This window comes from Cinclus cinclus, chromosome 21 (assembly GCF_963662255.1).
Source record: "Cinclus cinclus chromosome 21, bCinCin1.1, whole genome shotgun sequence".
In the NCBI taxonomy this organism is placed as follows: Eukaryota; Metazoa; Chordata; class Aves; order Passeriformes; family Cinclidae; genus Cinclus; species Cinclus cinclus.
In genome coordinates, this window is record NC_085066.1 from 2,530,123 (window position 1) to 2,551,991 (window position 21,869).

The 21,869-nt window shown below is 40.3% G+C and overlaps 1 protein-coding gene across 1 annotated transcript; it reads left to right on the top strand.

The window, feature by feature from the left end:
• The first annotated feature begins 1,925 nt into the window (after nt 1-1,925).
• On the top strand, nt 1,926-17,971 carry SLC40A1 (solute carrier family 40 member 1). Its single transcript, XM_062506724.1, has 8 exons — nt 1,926-1,977; nt 2,169-2,236; nt 6,394-6,553; nt 7,398-7,513; nt 7,831-7,957; nt 10,922-11,164; nt 13,000-13,659; nt 14,732-17,971. Exons 1-8 carry the CDS (start codon nt 1,941-1,943, stop codon nt 15,049-15,051), a joined length of 1,731 nt encoding a protein of 576 aa, XP_062362708.1. The 5' UTR covers nt 1,926-1,940; the 3' UTR covers nt 15,052-17,971.
• Nucleotides 17,972-21,869: the final 3,898 nt, after the last annotated feature.

Here is a 21,869-nt window from a genome sequence, read left to right on the forward strand (position 1 = left end):
ATGGATGTATGCATTATGTGCCTCACAGACCAGATCAGACCCCATCAATCCAGTAACAAAACCATAACAGCAGCCACGAGTGCCTCCAGGGACAGGGCTGCAAAAGGTGTGAGTCCAAGGTGATGGTCTGCAGTGGAGCAGGGCAAGCATCTGTGACACAGAGCTCCTCCAGGCTGTGCTGCCTTCCTGCTGAGATACAAATAACAACCAGGGCTTAGACCCGAGTTCATCTCTCTGGCTGCCTGTGGAATACACTGCCCTTGGCAGCACAAGTGCAACAACTGCCAGTTAAGAGACTTAAAAACCACTAAATATCAGTTTTGATATGCTGTGGGGTTTTTATTGAACATACATTATTAATTTATATAAATCAATTTATATTATATAAATGTTAATATTATTAATTAAATTTGTTAAGGTTCAGGAAAAGTAATTATCTTTTTAGCTGTTAGTAAAGAAGAGTACAGTATAAGCAATAAGATTTTGTAAGAAAAACCATCCAGAAAATTTTCTCTGCTTTTGATGTTCACCTGAGAAAATATTTTCTGCAAAATTTTGAGGAATATACCATAAGAAGAAACACTTAACTCATCTAGGATAATCAATCCCATTAAAATCGCAAATTTAGGCTTCCTATGTTTATATGAAATTTTATTTCTGAATTATTTTTTCCCAAGGTATAGTTCCCATTATGCGAAGTATAATCCGTGATTCATGCATAGAAAGTCATCTAATTAATGTAAGAATACTTTGAACAACATCACAGGAGGGGCAACACCAGGACAGGTTATTGATGTGTTATGTCAGGCATTTGCTTCTGGAGTGGCCTATATACGTGGGGGGAAAAAAACCAACCAACTAAAAAAAAATCAAACAAACCCACAACCCAAACAAAAAGCAATTTTACACACAAAGGAGGAAACTTCACATTATTATACAATGAAAAGATAATCTCAGCTCTGGCACGCAAGAACAATCATTTATGATTTCAACCACACAAGGCCAGATAATTCTTAAATATTTTCATAGTATCCTGAAAAAAGATCTAGCTTATTGTATATTTCGACCGTTTTAAAAGTTCTATAAACATGTAGATTTTTGTGTTGGTCAATACCAAAAGTAGGTCACATAGTGTTCAGAACCAGTATTTATGGTAGAAACTGGGATGCTTCATCTGAAGCAGAGAGCCTGAGCCAATTCTGGGTCAATTCTACACCATCCTCATTAGAATAGAAATGCTATTTCAATTAAATAGCTTAAATTTTGGTACCCTGTTTAGGGCTTTGTTTGTTTGTTTGTTTGTTTGTTTCTTTTTCTTGGAAGCTCAGAATTGAGAGCACCGTCCTTGGCAGTGTTTTAACCACAGGCTGGCGGTACTTGGCGCTTCTCTTGCAACCCCAGCCTCTTGAATCTGCATATTTCAAGGACGTCACGTTTTTTTAAACGCTAGAAAAGAAAAAGGCCAACAGCAGAGAGCCGAGAGGACTAAGGGGCTCACGGCACGGAAAGCCGGGCTCACGATTGCTGGGATCTCACCCGCGGTGTCCGGGAGCCGATGCTGCGGCATCGGGCGCTGCCTGCCCGGAGCCGCGGGGCCGGAGCCGCCCCTGCTACTCCTCCGGGCCCCGGAGCTGCCGGGGCCGGGGCCGGGGCCGGGGCCGCCCCCGGGGCGGGCCGGGCGGGGGCGGTGCCGCCGCCGCGTACAAAGGCCGGTGCGCCGCCTGCTCCCAGCCCGACGCTTTCGGCAGCCCCGAGCAGCGAGCCGGGCGTCGAGCGGCGCTCGGCCCCTCCGCGGCGGAGCGTCCCCGCCGTCCGCGGCGCATAAGGCCAAGGCTTTCCGACTTCAGCTACAGTGCTAGCTAAGTCGGGGAAGGCAACACGGAGCGAAGCCGCGCGTCCCCCCCTTCTCTCGGCAGCGCGCAGCGGCGGAGCGGGCCGGCATGGCGCGGGCAGCGGGGCCCGAGGGCCGGCGGCGCGGTCAGTGCGGACGGGCCGCGTCCGGAGCGCGTCCCGGGCGGGGCCGCCCGCGGGTGGGGGGCTCCAAATCGCGCCGTGTCCCGGCGGCGCCTCTGCTCTCGGAGCGGCGGCCGCGAGCTGTGCCCTCTGTGCCGAAATGCGGTGGATGTGTCCGCATCTGCTTTAGCATCTGTTTCTTATCTCTCGTTTAGGATCTGTGATTGCCTATTTTACGTCTGCAAAGTTTCTTCTTTATCTTGGACATGCACTGTCCACTTGGGTAAGTAAAATACTGGCCTGGTCGAAGTAGGATTTTACTAATCTGGCTATGATTTACCTGAGCTTTATTGGTGCTTTCTAAAAATCTTCGCAAATTAGCACACTGCCACAGAGGTCTTGTTACAACACCTTGCTGTTAAGTCTTCGTATTCTTTACGAGATACGTTGCAGTAGGTTTAATTTTAGTGCAGTACTCAATTTTTGGAGGGACTGGTTCTGTACTTTTTAATGTTTTTAAATAATTGGAATCAGTGAGACTCATTATACAGGAGCAGAATGAGAGACAGCCCACTGCAGCATTATATGTAAAGAACTCACATACTTACTAATGGGAAACTCTCAGTGTTTACAATGGACTCAGTACTGCCACTCACTAGCTAACTTGTTGAAAGCATCAGCAGTTGTCCTCTGTAAAAATGTCTGCCTCCTGAAATGCTTTCCTTCTGTGCTAATATAACTTACTGTACCAGCTTTTGATCACTTGAAGAATACTTAAAAAAAAAGCTACCTTAAGATATGCACTAAAAATAGACAGTCTGGTTCTGTTCCACAGACTAAAATTAGGAATGTGTGTGTATTTTAACACAATCACAAGTCTCCATACAATGTCTTGGTTCAAAAATAAATGGCGAGTTTCCCCCCATTTCCATTGCTTTGTGTTTTGGTCCTGCGTTTGGACTGGTCCGATGTATGTGGTAAACAAATGTCTGATCTCAGTTACAACAGTGCATGCCTAACTCTGGAACTTCTTGCTTTTGCTAACCTGAAAGGTGGTACTGATGCTCCTCTTAGTGAAATAAGTCTTTGAGTGGTATCAACTGTTTGTTTAAGCAAGTGCAGTATCTTGGCAGTTGTTAATACTAAAAAGCAGCAAGCCGAACGGCTCCTTCAGAGGTCAGAGCTGTTGCCTGCGTGCCCAGTTTTTGTCAGTCATGCCAACAAAGTGCCTGACTGGCAGTTTGGCCAGCCCTGCTTGCTCCTTTCTGACCAGAGCTTCACAGCTCTGCTGTGGGCTTGCTCTGAGTCCCTGAGTAACAGTGACAAAGCAGAGTTAGAAAACAATCTTGCACACAGTAACAAATGGTAGACTACAAGATGTCTGTTTTGCAATATTAATGGCATACTCCTGGTTGTGTCCTGCTAGGTTTTGTGCTGAAAATCTTGATTCAAAAAACCCCAGCCAAATCTGCTCAAACAACAGAGTATATTCTGCAACAGTTTATTTTGACAGAATGGGATACAGGACTTGACCTTTTGTATCGCCTAAGCTTTGGTGTTCCTGTAGTGTGAAGGTTTTTGCTACCGGGAACAGCAAACAAATACCTGAGTCTTCAGAACACCAAGAAATAGATAATCTTTGTCTTAGAGTGGCTCTGTCCACAACACAAAACCTGAGAGAAATGGGGTTTTGCTGTAATTGAGAGCGCTAATTAGGTTTCTGTGTTACTATGCCATTCCCAGAATCCAAGAGAAGCTGTAAATGATTATACATGTCACATCTCCAGAAGTGTTCAGACTTGAACTAAGTCTAGACTCTGTTGGGCCCTTGCTCAGTAAAGTATTTGAGTGTGTGCCTGGCCTCAAGGATCTCAACAGGGTGGACAGCAATGCTGAACTGGAGTCTCAGACCTTATGCTGTTGCTGTCTATCCCTCAGCAACAGGGGAGCAACAGCATAGAACTGGGTTCACCTTGCTGCTGTCAGGCCTAATGTTTCCCAGATCAGCTGATTCCAACTTCCCAGCCTTATCTGTGTGCATCAGGAGGCTGTCAGTGGGTGGTAGCCTGGCTATTCATCAACTTCTTGGCTTCAGAGCTGATGCGGGATTGTATGCATTCAATATAAGGTGGTTGTAAGAGTAATTATAATTACAGAAGGGGAGGAGCTGGCTTTGAAAGGGTAGTGGTGCTGAACAGCTGTAGCTGTTTAGAAGTTTTGAAATAGCTACATTCTGAGACATTTTAAGGTGGGACTAAGTGTATGTAATTGAGGATCTGTCTGTTTCTGAAGACAGTATTTGCTGTTCAAATTTCAGTAGATCTTAGCTTGAAATTACATCCCTGCTACAAAGTTCTGCAATTCACTAATATTTTTTTTCTCTTATCTTTGCCTATTCTTGATGGTTTTATATTCTTGAAAGAAAATCACACTTTCAGGTTGTAACAGCTATGGTTTCCCCAAATATTATTGCTGTGAGTTGACCTGATCAAAACACTCTGGATAAATACATTGGATAATGTTGAATAGTGTTCACAGGCTCTTAGGTGAAGTGCACGGCAAAATCATGATGTCTCTGGAATCAAAGGAACCTTTAGATTCAGTTTTTCACTCTGACAGTGGTTACTGGCACTGTCTTACACATGCCTAGTCTTTTTTTTTTTTTTTTTTTTTTTAATGCCTTTTTCATTTTGTCAGAATCCAGTAACTGAAACGTCTGTGCATAAAGAAAAAGCCCAAACTTAATGTGAAATTATTTTTTAGCTCATTTTTCTAGCTTAATAAACAGTTATCTGGGTTAAATTCACCTGCATGAATTTTAAGTGAAATTCTATGAAATACCACATCAGGTCATACTAAGTTTAAGGGAAAGCTGAAATTGGGAAATCATATTCCTGTAGATTCATTGCTGGGATATTTTCTATATATTTCTACTAAATAACCATGGAATGTAAATAAAACATATTTGCAGAAGGCTTTAGGTGTCTCTTGAGTGAAAAATGGTTTATAATATATACAAGGAGATGTGGAAGATGATCATCCATATTAGTAGCATTTATCATTGGATTTAGTTTTAAAAAGCATATGGAGTACCCTGTTTTTATTTGATCAGATGAAATTTTTCTTTCCATTATTGGAATATAAATTTTTTCAGTCAATGCAACAAGTACCAAAGTTAACATGTTACAGTATTTACAGAAATCTCCTTTAATGACCTCAACATTAAAAGGCAAGTGCTTTTAGTGTCTGCACCATACTGAAGACTAAACACACGTTGCAGTTACTTTGACCCTCCAAATAATATACTTTATGTATCTCTTGATTGCTGTGTTACAGGGCAAGTTAGATTTGGTTGGCTTTGATTTTTAAAAGTACTTTTATGTTATACCTCCCCCAGTCCTTCTGAATATTTGAGGTCCTTAGAAGTTTGTGCTCTTTGCTGTATCACATAGCAATTGTTTATTTAAGATAAGGCAGCAGAAGAAAACAGTTCTGTGTTTGGTTTGTCAAAGACTCATGTTAGGGACCCTAATTAAACAACCTGTGTGCCCTAGAATGGTATGAATGATTGCTATTCATCTACTTTGTTACTGATTACAGAAGGCTTTTTCTGTATTGCTGCAGTATGTTTAAAATTAAAGGGAGGTGTGACAACAAAAACCTCCATGTATTTATTAGCAAACCTGAAAATGTTTTGAATGGAATGAAAATTACTTCGCTTGGATGTGTTTAACAATTTGGGTGTCCTTTTTGTACCTACAGCAAGTGGTATCAGAACATGAGTGTGTTTTGTTCTGAGCACTAGGTTAAATTAGCAATAGGCTACTAGGCTGAGCTAGCAGTGAGTTTGCAACAGGTTAAATGAGCTATGCTGTTCTACCTCCTCTGAGTAATTTGCCAGTGCTGGAAACTAAAACCAGCTGAAGTCCATTGATTTCGGAAACTTCAGTTATCGTTTTCCCATATCTATCCTGAGTTGTATGGTGACTTGTTTCTGCTTGACTCATTCTTGTGTTATAAAGCAGCACTTAAGCTTTGATCATCTAAGAGCAAGCTGCTGCCTTGAAAAGTTATTTAAATAGTGATCAATAAATCTGTTGTTAATATTTGATCTCTGGTGGAGAATTGGTGTAAGCTTTTTGAGGCTTGTTGGATGTGGCTGGTGACAGACTTTGTCCAGTAATATACTAATAGAAAATATCTGGGATTTTTGGATTTGTGGCATTACAAGCTGTTAGGACAGATGACCTCAATGATACATACTAAGATAAAATCAATAGTGACAGGATGTAGCAATCAAAAAACCTCCTGAGAAACCCACAACCACAAAAACCCTTTCACCACCTCGTTATGTGTAACAAACCTCTAATTTAGTAGAGACTTTTGACAGAGCATTACCTCTGAAGATCAAGCAGTAATGTTGTGTATGTTCTCTTAAAGGGAGATCGTATGTGGCATTTTGCTGTGTCTGTATTCCTGGTGGAACTCTATGGAAACAGCTTGCTCCTGACTGCTGTCTATGGCCTGGTTGTGGCAGGATCAGTTCTTCTCCTGGGAGCTCTTATTGGAGACTGGGTGGACAAGAACTCCAGGCTCAAAGGTTAGATGCCTAGAGCAGGTTATTTACTTAAGGATGGATCAAATTCATGTTAAAAAGGAGGAATTAAGTCTGTCATCTTCACAAGTCAAATGTGAGAAACGGGGCTTGCTTATCTCTAAGAAAGGCAGAGTGGTGATGGTTATACACAAATATGTATTCCTCTCAATGACAGGAGGAAAACAGTTTTAAGTCATGATGATTACTCACGCTAAACCCATGTGATGTGTAGAGATGTATGAAAACACAAAAAGTAGAAAATATGTAATTTTAAGGACTACAGACCAAACTCTCTTTACATTAAGAAACATTAATACACTACATTAATACACTTATGTTATTTGTTGTCTTTTGTCTGGATACAAACATCTTTCACTAAAGTGTAAACACACTGCATTTGCATTATGCATATTGCATATATGCTCTAGTCTGTTTTATAAGTAAAATGAGATCAAGATCTTCAAATGAGCTTTTTACTTTACAAGAATTTTCAAAATAGTATGCCTTCCATGGTAGGTTGCAGATAAGTTTTAGAGGCTTGAGCTGTGTTTTTACTACTTGAAACATACCATCAGCATTTAAACAAGGACTTAGAGTGACAGAAGACCTACTTTGAGTGTAAATTAAGAGGTACAAAGTTGCATTAGACATTAGTTTGTTTCTCTAAGACAATGGAAGATTCAGAATCTACTCTGAAGTATGCTTTTGCCACTTATATTTTGGGGGAGACTAGGGAATTAGGGTTATTTAATAAATCTGTGTGTGTTCCTTAATGATGTCTACCTTAAGTCTGTTATTAGCTCATTTGTATGTTCATAACTGTTGCTCTCTGTTTGCTTTAAAACAGTGGCCCAGACATCCTTGATTGTGCAGAATTCATCTGTCATCCTGTGTGGTATTATCCTGATGATTATCTTCTTGTTTAAGACACAGCTTTTGACATTATACCATGGATGGCTTCTTGTGAGTGCTTAAACTTCTTATTAATAAGGGATTAATTTATGGAGAAACTTTGGGAAGCATGGGAGATGGATGATTTTTTTTATCTTCTCTAATCTGTATAGACATTTCTGGGAGCCAGAACTGGCAAATGAAACTGCACTTGCTAGGTAAACAGAGATGATGATTTTCTGCCAGGAATTGCAGACTTGATCTTGTTTTGTGTGAAGAATAATGCTAAAATGTGTGGAATCAAATACAAAAGTCTTTTCTGCTTGTGTAGAAAGTCGACATCTCCATCAGTTTTCTCACATTATAACTCTTTCCCCTCATCTCTCTAGACATTGTGCTATATCCTGGTTATCACAATAGCAAATATTGCCAATTTGGCCAGCACTGCCACAGCGATCACAATTCAGAGGGACTGGATTGTTGTGGTTGCAGGGGAAGACAGAAGCAAACTGGCAGGTGAAATATATTGCCTTTATAATACCTTGCATGTCTTATTTTCCAAGCTTGATTTTATTTTTGTTTTAAGACTAGAGTTTTACAGAGATCAGTGCATCTTTGGGTTCCAGATATTATGAGAGAACATCAAGTAAAAGGGCAGCCTTTACTTTGCTCTGTACTACAGCTACTGAGATCACAAATTACTGTTGTATTTAAAATTCAGTTTGGCATCCACGAATTTGTTTTGTCCTCCTCTTAGTCCTTTTGCAGCTCTGTTAGGAAAACTAGTCTTGCTGAACAAGCCAAGTGTTGCAATACTTTATTTTTAGGTCCCTGGAATGAAGCAGAACTCTTGTGTAACTGGGCTCTTCTCATAGGGATCAAAGAAAGATGCATGAGCATGAAGTCCAGAACAGTTAAGTAGGTATATTAGGAAATTGCCAGTAGGTAATACTGTGCATGCAGCCACACTTGAAACCTTCATTTATCTAGCATGAAGTGTCTAACTCAGAGCTGTGAACACTTGACTTGGAACTGGAAGCTCTGCTTTCCTTTGACATCTGGTACTTTTGAGCATAGACTACAGAACAAACAATCTTTTGCCTAGGAAATATTTTTATTTGCTTCTCCCCCTGTGCCCTGCACTTGCACAGTGAAATTGATAATACTAGGAGAGAGAATTAATTCACATTCATATTGTATTGCAGCTTGGCAGTCATGACACTTCTTGGATGTGAGAGATTTGGGCTCTCACCAAGGATGCACAAGGCAAATTACACCAAAGGGTGTGCAACAGTCTTTGGCTGTGCTGCTCCTCTGATTGTAACAGTGTGGAAAGCAGCATTTTTTGTGATGAGTTTGGTCAGGCTGCATGGGCTCTGAATTAACCCCATCAGGGGACTTAAGCCCTCTCAGACAGAGGAACTGATACTGAGCTGCAAACAAGGCACAGACAGAACTGTTTAACATTACCCAGGCTTTCTAACTCTGGAACTCAAGATTAGGTGTGATACAGTTTGGATACCTTCAGGCTTAGACAGCATTTCAGCTTCTGGACTCTAATTTTGTATAAAGCTGGCTAAATTGCCCATAAAGTTGAGAGTCCTTTTGGAAATTTCAGTCCTGTATTCCAGATTTTTGCTTCATGTTTATCTCCAGTGAAGGAATATTATTTACCCATTTCATTGAGGAAAGGCTCATTTCCCAGTCTACAAATTATCTTCCCATGTCTTTTATTTTGACCTTGCAGTGCCTTTCTAGGTCATGCCTTCTGTAGAGCAGCAGTACAGGTGAACTTTATTCACTCATGTGAATCACAGGTAGAAAAATAGCAGCTATCTGTAGAAGTCTTAGGTTAATGAGAACTCTTAAAACTTTTTTCTTGTGTCAGATCTTACTCAGCAAATCATCTCCCACATCCCTGGCCCACATAGCACACATGAGGTAAAGTACAGACCACACCTGCAGAGAACTGCTGCCTGGGAGTCAGTCCTGCCTCTTTACCTTCATGAGCTCAGCCACAATTGTATGGCCACTTATATTTTGTACTGAGAAATCAGGCAAGAGGTGACTGTAAGTTCTCTTATGACTTGATTGAGAATGCAAACAACCACTGGATTAAGCACCTTAATTCAACAGATTTATCTGAAACATCCCTTCCAGGCTGAAGAGGCTTGTTTGCTGTTTAACCATTATGTAACCTGGAGACTGTTGAAATTCCTTAACTTAAAAAAAGTGCTGATGCTGATTTTGCAGCAAATACTGTTGTCCATCTCTGCACTGTTACCTTTCCTCAAAGAGAAATCTTAGTTAAGCAAGTCAGTGGAATAGGGAAATAAAAACTTACCTTGGCTTTTCTTTTGTTGCCCTTGATCAGTTTTCCTATTCATTCTTTGTACCTTTTGGGTGGAATTATTAGCCTTCCTCAAATAACTCAAACAACAAAGGTTATTGGAATTTTTAAAGCCAAATATTATGCAAGTATCTAACCTAACCATTTGACTGAGGGTTAAGTGGGTTAACATTGAATTGACCTTGAAATAGAGTAACCTGACTGTTTCTTTGAATAGCAAGGAGTAGTTATCTACAAATTGAGTAAAGCAGCTTCATACTGATGTAGAATTTCACTTGCCCTTCGAGAGCTTGAATTTTACAGTAGGACTCTAAAAGGGGCTTCATGTGTGAAACCACTGTCTAGCAACTTTTAGGAGTGGAAGAATGACACTGCTAATTGGAAACTTACAGGAGCCCAGACAGTTTAATGACAGTAAAGTAGATAAGATTGAGAAGGGTGAGGCATTCCCTAGCAGCAAATGAAAGATGCTTTTGTGCTGAGAAAGGGTTGCATGTTTTGACTGTAAACATCAAAGGACCAGAAAGGAGTGAGAACTTTGCTCAGTAAGATCTAAGGATGCCTACAGCTGCCATCAACCAATGTGACTTGAAAAGGAAATGTAAAAGCCATTTCAAAGTTCTGCTGCTATCACAGTGGTTCTGTGGCCACCAGTTATTAGAAGTAAATGGAGGAGACTAAGAAATATGTGCTGGGAGATAAATTCTATCTTCCCAAGACACAGTTGCACTTTATGAGATTGCTGGAGCTGTGCATGTTTAAGTGTTACAGGGATAGAGCTCAGAGTCCACACTATCAGTGCTGTGTAGAAGTGATCTGATCTCATGATGAGCAGTTTTACCTGATCTCATGATGAACAGGACTATGCTGCCGCAGTAAACCCAGCATGCAAAACCTGGAAGACCTCGTGCAGGCAGAGCTGGCAGGAGTAAGGATTTGGCTTACAAACACCTTGGTTGATTGCAGTGAACTTAAACATTGAAGTCTGAAGGTGCCTCTGGTTACTGCTGGTACCAGTTGGAGCAAGACTCGTAGTTTTGCCTTTATACATGTGCAGTTCACAATTGTTAGTGAATGTGTCACTGTAAGTGTTCACCAGTTATTTCATACCATCAAATAACTTCTGACAGATATGAATGCCACAATAAGAAGAATCGATCAGCTGACCAATATCTTGGCCCCAATGGCTGTTGGTCAGATAATGACATTTGGATCCCCGATGATTGGCTGTGGGTTCATCTCTGGCTGGAACCTGATGTCGATGTGTGTGGAATATCTGCTGCTCTGGAAGGTTTATCAGAAAACCCCTACTCTGGCTCGCAAATCTGCAAAAGTTGAAGCATCGGAACTGAAACAGCTGAATGTAAAGAAAGGTACTGAAACCACAGAAGTGACTATTCAAATTCACTGTATATTCTTCGTATCAGTCAAGCCAAGTGTTGTCTTTTGTCTTCCACAGGCACTGCTTTGAGTGCTCTTGAGGCTAAATAGCTTTCTAGTCCTAGCTTGGAGATTTTAGGTTTGGGGTATAGATACCAGAGACTCAAATCTAAGCAACAATACTTTGTGCAGCTTTTTTTGAGGAATTCCATAAAATGCAGCCAAAGAATGAATTCTCTCCTTTTCATTAACCCCTTAGAGTAAGTCTGCCCTGTAACTTCAGGCTGATCAGAAGAAATCTTCCTGTCAGTCTACACTATAGCTGATAAGCTGGACCAGGCCCTTGGCTCTGTAGCATCTACAGCCTCTCTAAGACTATTCCTTGCTAACTCATCTCAGCTTACACTTAGTACTAACAGGCTTTCAGGAGGTTGTAGAATAGATGGTCATATTTTTATTCTGGCATGATTGAATGATTTTTTTACATGCTCCAGGAAATGGTGGAGAAAAAAAAAATAAACTCTTTCGGCCTTCAGCTCTGCTTCCTTGGCAAAGCAGTACAGGTGGGATTTGTGGAGTAGATGACTCTGGCTATTACTAGAAGTAACACTAAAATTGATCCTGGCATTACTTTAGATAGACTCAGTATCAGAAATTTAAATTCAGAAGCAGACCTTTTATTGTGGAGTAGTAGAAATGTCAGATGCTGAAATACTAAACTTAAGTGTTTCCCCATTTTTAGTATACATATGCTACTGAAAACTCACGTTATGGCCTCCTAGCTACATTAGGTGGTGGGTTTTTGTTAGGGTTTTGTTGTTGGGTTTTTTAGGTTTTTTTTTAATATAAAGAATTGCTGGGTTTTGTTTAAATGCTAACTAGTATGTCTTGTCAAAATATATTGTGAATTAGAAAGCTGCTATTAAAAGTACTGAAGATATTCCCAGCCATCAGATCCATGGTGGTAATAGCTGCTCCAGTAAGCTGTTGGACCAGGCTGATGGCAATTGGGTATTAGAGAACAAGAAAGTGTAGAAGGCTCCATAGCTTTGGAACTGGCTCTTAAATACTTCTGGAGAATGAAGCATTTAGCAAATGTCAATATGTAGGAAACACTTCTTAATCTTTGCTGTTGCAGTATTTTGATTTCATTAGAAGACTTGCATTTTTTAGCTGAACTGCTTCACATGTCTCACTTGTATGTGGAGTTAGTTTTGAACTTAATAGTGTGAAAACACTGCTTAGGCATCCAGACATTTGTAGAGTTTCTGTCCTCTTTACTAGTGTAAATACTGCTGTGAGTTTGGATTTTTGTTTGTGATCAGTGGAAGTGCCTTTTCCTTTATTACAGTGGGAATGGAATTGTAGAAATGTGTAGGTTTAGGGGTTGTTTTAAATGAAAGCTTTTGGCTCTGGACAGATTTTAGCCTTGGTTCTTCTGCCATAACATGAGGTACTGACAGATGTTTAAGTACTCCCTTCTTTTTTTCAGCCAGTGCTTTTAAGCATGCAGAGCTGTGTTAAAATGCCAACTGGCATTCATTAGGCAAATAATTTCTCTGTGAGCTTGAGCATCAGTCACAAGTCTAGAAGCAGGCAGTGCTTTCTCTTATCACTGTTGAATTAAATTGATAGGGATAAACTCTACCTGATTGTACTCTCCAGGCAGGATTTAAGAACTCTTTTGATTTTAATTTAGGTAATTAAGAGCTTGGTAGTGGCGCTTGATGCACTTCTGCAGTAGTGAGCTTACAGCAAGTTTTCTGTTGCTTTGCACTGTGTACTTTGCAGGCAGGAGTGTCTCTGACAGCTCCATTTCTGTTTACAGAGAGTGACATGAAACCTGCTGAAGGAGTGCAGTTAATTATTGAGAAAGATGTCACTGGCTTGGAGCCCCAGCAGGAGAAGGAAGTCGGCTGCGCCGCCCGGATTGCCGAACCTTTCATAACATTCCGGGACGGATGGGTTGCGTACTACAACCAGCCGGTGTTCCTTGCAGGCATGGGCCTTGCATTTCTCTATATGACTGTTCTGGGGTTCGATTGTATCACTACAGGCTATGCATACACTCAGGGGCTGAGTGGCTCTGTGCTAAGCCTCCTCATGGGTGCCTCAGCAGTCACTGGAATCATGGGAACAGTAGCTTTCACTTGGCTTCGGCGCAAATGTGGCCTCATTCGCACGGGCCTTATTTCTGGAGTTGCTCAGTTGGCTTGTCTGGTCTTATGTGCAGTCTCTGTATTTATGCCTGGAAGTCCTATGGATCTGACTGTTTCCCCATTTGCTGACATCAGTGCCAGGCTGTTTGAAAATGAGCCATTGCCTACTATAGCATCTCCAGAACCTGAAATGATTTTTGCAACTGGAATGCCTATCTTGTCAAACGGGTCTATTGCTCCTGCTAACGGTGACCCAGAGATGAGTCCTGAGCCCGTGCCTTTAATCTCTGTTAGTCTCCTGTTTGCAGGAGTCATTGCTGCTAGAGTTGGTAAGTATTACATCTCTATTACAATTTGGTTTATTATCTGCTTTTAATTCTAAAAATGAGTGTCTGTCAACTAAATGCATTTGATTTTAGAATTAGAGGCAATAATTAGTGTTACATCTTGTTTCCAGGGCCTGCAGATTATACTTAAAAATGAAATGATCCTGCAATAGTATCACTAGGGCACAGACTGCGCTACTAATTCCATGTATATTGTATGTCACTAACAGGAGAAGTTACCACATTTGGAGATGATGGTAGCATATTTTTTGGAAAGCTGCTCTCTAAATGATTTTTTGTTCACAGCCAAACAAAACCACTTGTTACTCGGAAACAACACTAAACACATCTGCTATGCAAACCTTCAAATTTCACCATTTGCTAAATTAATCCACTTATTAAAATTGTCTTGTTGTTTAGAAGGGAAGCTTTGATTTGGTTGGCAGCTTAATTTTTTGAGGCATTGCTGGTTAGTGTAGTGTCAACAGGATAGGCAGTCATATTTATAAATGTAATGAACAGTAATGGTCATCTGTGGAATCATTCTTCTCAGTTTCTGTAGTTTTCACTGAATTCTAGAGGAATAAAGTGCTTGATTCACATGTATTGAGTTTGTTTGCAAGATAAGCTTCTAAAACTGAATCCTGAACAGACTAAACTGGTATGGAAGCTAATGTCAACAGTTTGGAATTGTTTATTCTGCATAGTTTAAAATATGCTTGGTTTTTAATGCAGAATCTTAGTGATTGCACTTAGCATGAATACACTGTAAATAGCTGTAAGCCAGCTATTTAAACAAAGGAAGGGTGAGTAAAGCATTGGCTTGATAGTCATGATGAAATAGGCTATGACAGGCAACTTAAGGTGTCAGGTTGATGTATTATTTCAGGAACTTTTTGTAAAAGGAAAGTAAATTGCCCTTGACTGAGAGTGTGAAATCAGTTCCAGTCAACAAGGGGATGTTTTAGCCTGTGCATTTTTGGCAGAAGTTAGTGATTGGAAGGATGAATTGTGCCAGTAATGAGTTTGCCATGAGAAGCCCAGCAATATGGATAACTGTTTTTTCTCTCCATAGGCCTTTGGTCCTTTGATTTGACTGTCACACAGTTACTCCAAGAAAACGTCATAGAATCTGAAAGAGGCATCATAAATGGTGTCCAAAACTCCATGAATTATCTTCTTGACTTGCTGCACTTCATCATGGTCATCTTGGCCCCAAACCCTGAAGCTTTTGGCTTATTGGTGCTTATTTCTGTGTCGTTTGTTGCAATGGGCCACATAATGTACTTCAGATTTGCCCAAAAAAGCTTGGGAAAACAGCTTTTTGTTTGTCACACTCCTGATCCCAAAGCAGCCCCTGACAGTTCACCACCTGGTAATACATCTACTGTCTGAAAGGATCCACTTCTCTTACTAACTTTGCTTCACAAATACCATGGTTAAGCACATACACTTCCTTTTATAACCCTGCTTGAGGTGTTTCTCTAGAGTTGAATGCATAACTTAGCTGTTTGGGGAAGCTGTCCCAAGAGAGAATTCATTTTACAGTGACCCTGTAAATGTGTCATGTTTGGCAGAGGACAGTGTGGTTGCACCTGGAGAGCTGCAGTATCAAAGGTTCCCCACAAGTCTCAAGTCTGGTGTTTGATCACAAAAATACTGTTCAAGTTCCACTGCTGGACCCCCACAGTGCAGTGGTTGTTATACATACTCAATTTACCATGAATTCTGACTAATTCTTATGTTCATTGAGTAAAATGAGGTCTTGTCCTTTTTAGTTAGTTCAGTATAACTTTTTACACAGTATTTGGTTGTTTGGAGTTTTTTCTCCAGTATTCATTTACCATGAATAGTTCTGCTCACTTTTGTTTCTAAACTGTTATAAACATCCTCTCATTGGACTTTAATGGTCCTTGTGAGACCCTTCTAACTCAGAATATTCTATGATCCTTCTTGGAGCTAGAGTGGATCTACAGCTAGTAAACTCAATATTTTTCCCAAAACCTTTATAGTATTTAATGTTTTGGTTTAACTTTATGGGAACACCTTTGCAGGTTTTTTGCATGTTTCCTTACAAATTAGACAACTTAGGTACAAGATATTGTATTACACTTTTGTTGCACTTCTTAGAGTAAAACAGCCTCATTTAGCAGAAGCTATTGATGTAATATTACAAAGCATGGCTTTTAAATTGCAAATGGCAGGTTTGCTCAGGTTTGGTGTAGCAGAAAGTGCTAAGGTCAGTAGTGCTGGTAGAGAAAGATAAATTCTAGTGCTAACTTAATTTTTGCCTAAGAACACAAGCAGCTTTAGTTACTGTTCCAATATATCAGGCTTTAATAGGGTTTCTGAAAACAATTGCATTTGAAAGTAGTTATTTCATGCAAAAGGTGGATTACTTGCATTTATCTGGTGTGTATGAATTTTGACTTTGTTCTAAAATACTGCTAAACCAATGAGATGATGGACTGAGAGGCCCTCTAAAGCAGCTTCAGAGCAATGAAAATATGTCCCCTCTGTTCAGTAAGTTCTTGCCTTGTTTTTGTTTTGTTGTTTTTACCCTGCATGTTTACTAACACAGTACTTCCACAGTCATTAACCCTATTGTGCACTTCTGTGGAAACTATGCACTTTGCTTTCTCAGTAGAGTTGAACCTGGTGGTGTTCTGAGTTTTCTTATGGCTTGGCAGTCTGACTTCTAAATTTAAATACTGGTAAAGTGTTTGTTTGCAAAATAAGTAGTATGTGAAAGCATGATGTGGGCAACTTGTGAAAAGTATCATCTGTAACTTTTAAGGGTTTTCTTCATTTTAGGTACTGTCCTTCACAGTCACTTGTTACCAGACTCAGCCCTGGAATGTAAATGTGTGAACTCCATTGAAATTAAAGGCGTTACACCAGGGCTGAATCTGGGCAGTCATCACAAATTTTATAACAATTACATTATCTGTCAAAGAATGTATAGAACCTTTAGTGGCTTTTGTCTCAAATACCATATTTTGTAAGAGGTGTGAAATGGAATGAATGGGAATCCAATGAACAACCAATGGACTTGTAGCCCATAGTTTTCAATAACTGGATGTAATGATTTTCCTCTGATGGACCAAACCTAATAATTACTCTGTGTTGCTGAAAGCTTCTCAGGGATGTTTTCACTAGGTTTATAAGTGTTTATACTTTGACCAAGAATTTGGGTTTTGTTTTGATACAATAAAGTAAAATTATATAATTTAGAGTAGATTTAAAATTTGTGACTCAATCCTGAGTGTAACTTAAGGAAAAGGGAATTTTGCCATCAGCAGAATTTGTCAGAAGACAAATAAAACAAGCTTATCTAGATTTGTAAATATGTCCAAAGGATAGCCTTATGTGGTATATGATAAGCACATTAGTAAATGAAATGGCTCTGATTTGCCAAATATATTTTCTCATGTGTATCTAGTTTAAATTGGGACCAGATTTTAATATTTTTAAATATAAATAAAGGTAGTCCAAATGTCAGTGAATGCCTCTATACTGCACTTTGAAAAACATCTTAATGCCACTGTATATCTTGGACTCACTGGCCATCAGGGAAACAAAGCTGAAAATGCAGCTTTTTTTTTTTTTTTTATTTTGTGCTGTCTACAGTGCACAGAACCCAGGGTGCCTAAAATTCAGTGCTGTAGCACTAAGCACCAGACATCCCAGAGAGGATGTATTTCTGAAGTCTAGAGAGCTCCAAAAACGTGACAAATAGAGCTGGGAGCTTGCCATGTTCCTGCCTGTTCCCAAAGGCTTTTGGTTTTTGGTTTTTTTTCCCCTTTCTCCAAGTACAGTTTAGTCTTGTTTGAGTAGCAGTTTGTTTCATAAATAGTTCCACTAGATAGTGCAGTACTATTAGGGGAGGATTGGAGCTTTGTATTTGGTAAACATGATGTGTTTAGGATTCATATGTGCATATCACAGCTGGAAGGCAAGACAATCCTAAAATAGAGAAGTGAATGCTAGTCTGAAGAGGAATAGGGAGGTTTAAATTGCAAAACTTGTGTATATTGGTCTGCATTGTATGTCCAAAAATGTATGCTGCTTGAGCACAGCCCCTTTGTGTGTGACTCCAAGATGTGTGCAGACACCTGTACTCAGTAGTGCTTTGAGGCAGTGTGGAGCCTGAAGTCTTACTTAGCTGGACTTCTATTAAGTAAGCATCTTTGGCCTTGTATTTATTTATTTTTTTAAAAAATGTCCAAATTGGATGAAAACTGCCCTTTAAAATGTACGCACTAGAAATCAATCTTACCAGAATATTTTATTGTACAACCTTATGCTGGACATAGAATTGATTTATGTATTACTATTGTTAAAGCTAATTAATAAATTTGCATAAAAACTTATTTGCCCTGTGTTTTTCAGTTTGTGGATGTCTGGGTATGCTACACGTAGCATGGATCCTGTGCAGAAAGCTTTTTTATATCATGGGTTGGAACTGCCATGAAGCACCAACAAACAACATTGAGGAGGAAGCAAATGACCATTGTAGTCAATATCTTTCAGTGACCTTGTAACTCTTGGAATTGCTCTTTATTTACCACCACAGTGGGAAGCTAAGACACAATAGGTGGTCTTACAGCCTCAGCCTGGGCCTTGCATTGGCAATAGAAGAGTTTTGTGTCTTGGCCTGCTGAGCAACAGAAAGCAAGTTACTTTACCTTGCCATGTTTCTTTACCATACTGAATTTGAGATGATGGCCTTCTGTAACAGCAACCTGTAGGTGAGAACTCTAGGGCTAGGAGTGGTCAAGTTTTAGTAATCACGTACTTTTCAAGACTAAATCCAGAATGTTTCATGTATGACTGCTTCTGGCTTTGTGTATTTAGGATATGTCTGCACAAAGGATTGATCTTTAGAAGGATGCTGCACTGGTTCACTAGGTGCTCTCTGAACTAATTCCTCTTTGAACTAAGATTTTTGTAGAAACAGACCTCTATAGTTTGTCCCCAGTTGCTAATGTTTGCCTTCCTCACTGCCATTTACAAATTAAGACAAGTGTTAGAAAATGTAGGTACACATACCCACCCCTGTAAATATAAAAGTACAGAGAAAAAGATCTGTGCATGGTACTGTGTATTTAATAAATAAGTTATTAGTTATAAGTTATTTAAACAAGTTTTAATTCTTTAAACTGAAGAAGTCCCTTCACAATTTACTATTTGATGGTTTCACTGGATTTGTTTTACTCAGTTTTAAACATTTTACAAAGTTCTGAGTTTAAGCCCCTGAGGAATTCACTGCTCAGCAACCAAAGGTAAAATGGCTGGAGATACCTACCACTGTTTGCTTGTTGCACTTCCTGGCTCACCAGGTAGTTGAGGTATCAGCCTTGCCTGTGGAGGGCAAGGTATATTGTATATTCTGCATTGTATTCTTCTCCACAGAAATATTGTATCTATTAATCTTAGACTATGACAGTCAGTTCTGTAAAGTACATGGTAGATGTCCTAGGAATCAGAGTAAAGAGTATTTCTGCTAGGGAAGAGTGCATCTAATGGGTGTAGCTTTTCTGAATCTAGCACTTTGGAGGTGGTAATGCCTTTCCATCTGCCTCTATCTGGCCTACTCTCAGGTTCTCCAGGAATATACTGTGCTATGCTCTGCACTCATGTCTTTCTCAAGTACTTAGTACTGGAGAAGTTAGTAGTAAGTGTTAGAGTAGTAGTCCTTTTTTGTCTTGCCCTCTGTAGTTACACATTTGTCTTTCCTGCTTGTGGGTGCTTTAACTGCATGGTGTAATAAAAAGTATTTCATTCTTGAAATAAGACTATATATTTAACTTCTGCTTTAAAAAAGGCACTATTTTGCCCCTCTGAAGGCCAGAAAAAACTGAAGAAGGGATTTGCTTAAAGGCTTGCAGGTAGTGTGGACAAAGTGCATGCTGCTCAATAATTATTTTTCAAATACTTTAGCTTGTCCTTGTGTGGGTCAATATTTCTTTCTAGTTAAACTTTATTTCCCTTGTGGTCACAAGGGAAGCATGCAATTGTGCTTTTTACTCTTGGTATAGGGGCATGGAGCAATCTGTTCCCACACATGCAGAGTTAAGGGTTCTTAATCTTTTGTAAAATGCAAGGGAAGTTACATTTAGAAAATCTGAGTCCGTTCCTTTGGCAGGTGAGGGAAAGAGAAGGTACAGGAGATACATCAGCATAAATCATTAAGCTCGAAAACCCCCGCCCACAACAGCACAACACGTGTTAAAAGAGTGCCTCAGGAAACACCCCAACTTTTTCAGGGTAACTCATTGTTCCTGTCAGGAGGGAGACGAAACGACAGGAGCTCCTGGTGCCAGTGCCACCCTACGGGAGCCTGAAGGTGTGCTCTGCCTGGAGCAGCACAACCAGCCAAGCGTCTTTGTCTCTGTGTATCTTCGGCCTGTACCAGCTGCAGTAGCTGTAGCCCTTGGGCCTGGCTTGTGTAATCCCGGCTCTTCTGCAGGGTGGTGCCGCAGTGCTGTCCCTCCCCGGGTACGGGCAGAGCCAAGCCCGGCCCGGGCTCTGGTTCTCGGGAGTGCCGCGTGTGCGGGGACCCCGCGCGCTCCCCGGGACGGAGGAACCAGCTGCCAGGACAAACAGCACCTGCCAAAGACCTTGGGCAGCTGAAAGAGTTCAGCCTTCTCTGCCCACCTGCTGGAGTCAAACTTGGAGACCTTTCTATTTCGTCATATTTAGATGGAATTAACCAAGTGGTTCAAGAGCTGTTTGTCAGGAAGTGAAGGAGGTGGCAAGGAGTAGTGTGATTGAGTAAGTTCTGTGTCCTTGGAAAAAAATGGGTAAAAATGTCTGAAATGTCAATATTTCTATTGCTGACAGCACGCTGTAACAAACTGATGAAGTAGTTAAAAAAAAAAAAAAAAGATTAAATTCAATGCCATGCCATACACTTAGGCACAACCGACTCCTCAAATACCAGGTAGGGAATGCATATCCACTGTTGTAGAGAGGAGTTGTGATGTTACAGCATAACAGAGAAAACATAATAAATGTGAAAAAAGAAATGGAAATGGGATCTACAGCATGACTCATACATAATGCTGTTATCTTTGAAACTGAGAAAAATGGTGACTTGCATCCAATTTTTCCTTTGTATGTGTCTTGAACTGCAGTGATAGCCAGAGAGAAGCTGGAGCAGGGAGGTTGGGCTAAATGACTTCCAGGGGTGCCTTCCAACATTACCCATTCTGTAATTCTGTGAAATGGCTGAAAAAATTCAGGACATTCAGAGACTGAGGTGATGTGCTAACCATACCTGCCTGTGTAAAAGAGGATGGAAATAATGAGTAATCTTGCTCAAGAAGACAAGCATTAGCCAAGTCAGATTACAGTATACTTGAAACTGTGCAAGTTGTAGTTTCCAATCCTGAATCTTCAAGAGCTGGTACCATTTTTCCAGCTCTGGTTTTCTGCAATTGCACGTAATGTATTCCTTCTTAATGTTCTTCTAGTTCAGTGGCAGTGGACTAGTCTTACTGTTTGCCTTCATAAACAGTATATATATAAACAATCTGTGGATTTGCTATTGAAAGTAGTTCTGCAGGATTAGCAAAATGTTTGGGCAGCTTTTTTAAGAATTTAATGGTATCTTTTTGGTACTGCCAAATCTTCACAATTACCACAAGCACTAATACAGCAGATCTTTACTGTTTTTCAGAATGCTCACATAATTCTGTGCAGAGCCTGCCTGCGTTTTGAGTGCATCTCCTCTCCAGCCTCTTCCTTTGAGCTCCTTTAGCTGTTGATACCCTGCTGATTTAGGTAAGAGCTGCAGCTCTTAACTTGGAGAATTGGGACCGTGTATTTTCTGGGCCCTTTGGTTCTCAGGCTGCTGGAAAAGTAAATGCTATGTGCAAATTCCTTGATTTCTGGGAGCTTCCTTCCACTGGCTGACCACATCACATGTAAGAACTGACAGGGAGTTATACAAATATGAGGTCTATCCAGCTGGGAAAGAGGGAGGAGGAGATGTCCATGTTAAAAAATATTTGTTCAGCTGCTACTGAAGTAAGGCCAGTCAAAGTTACTGTTTACAGTATGAAGTGTGCTGCAGTCCATTTATCTTCTAAAGATAACTAAACAAGATAAAGAACCCATTCTTTGGGACAGTTTTGGCTTCATTTGCTTGACTGCAATATACTATTCTCTGTCATCCTGTACTGACCTTGGCATTGTTTAGCCATGCC

Bases quoted from the DNA above. Each gene is read 5' to 3' on its own strand.
- SLC40A1 (XM_062506724.1), top strand. From the start codon at position 1,941: ATGGCGCGGGCAGCGGGGCCCGAGGGCCGGCGGCGCG. The intron at 1,978-2,168 runs GTCAGTGCGGAC...TCTCTCGTTTAG, and splicing joins GCCCGAGGGCCGGCGGCGCG to GATCTGTGATTGCCTATTTT. The intron at 11,165-12,999 runs GTACTGAAACCA...TTCTGTTTACAG, and splicing joins ACAGCTGAATGTAAAGAAAG to AGAGTGACATGAAACCTGCT.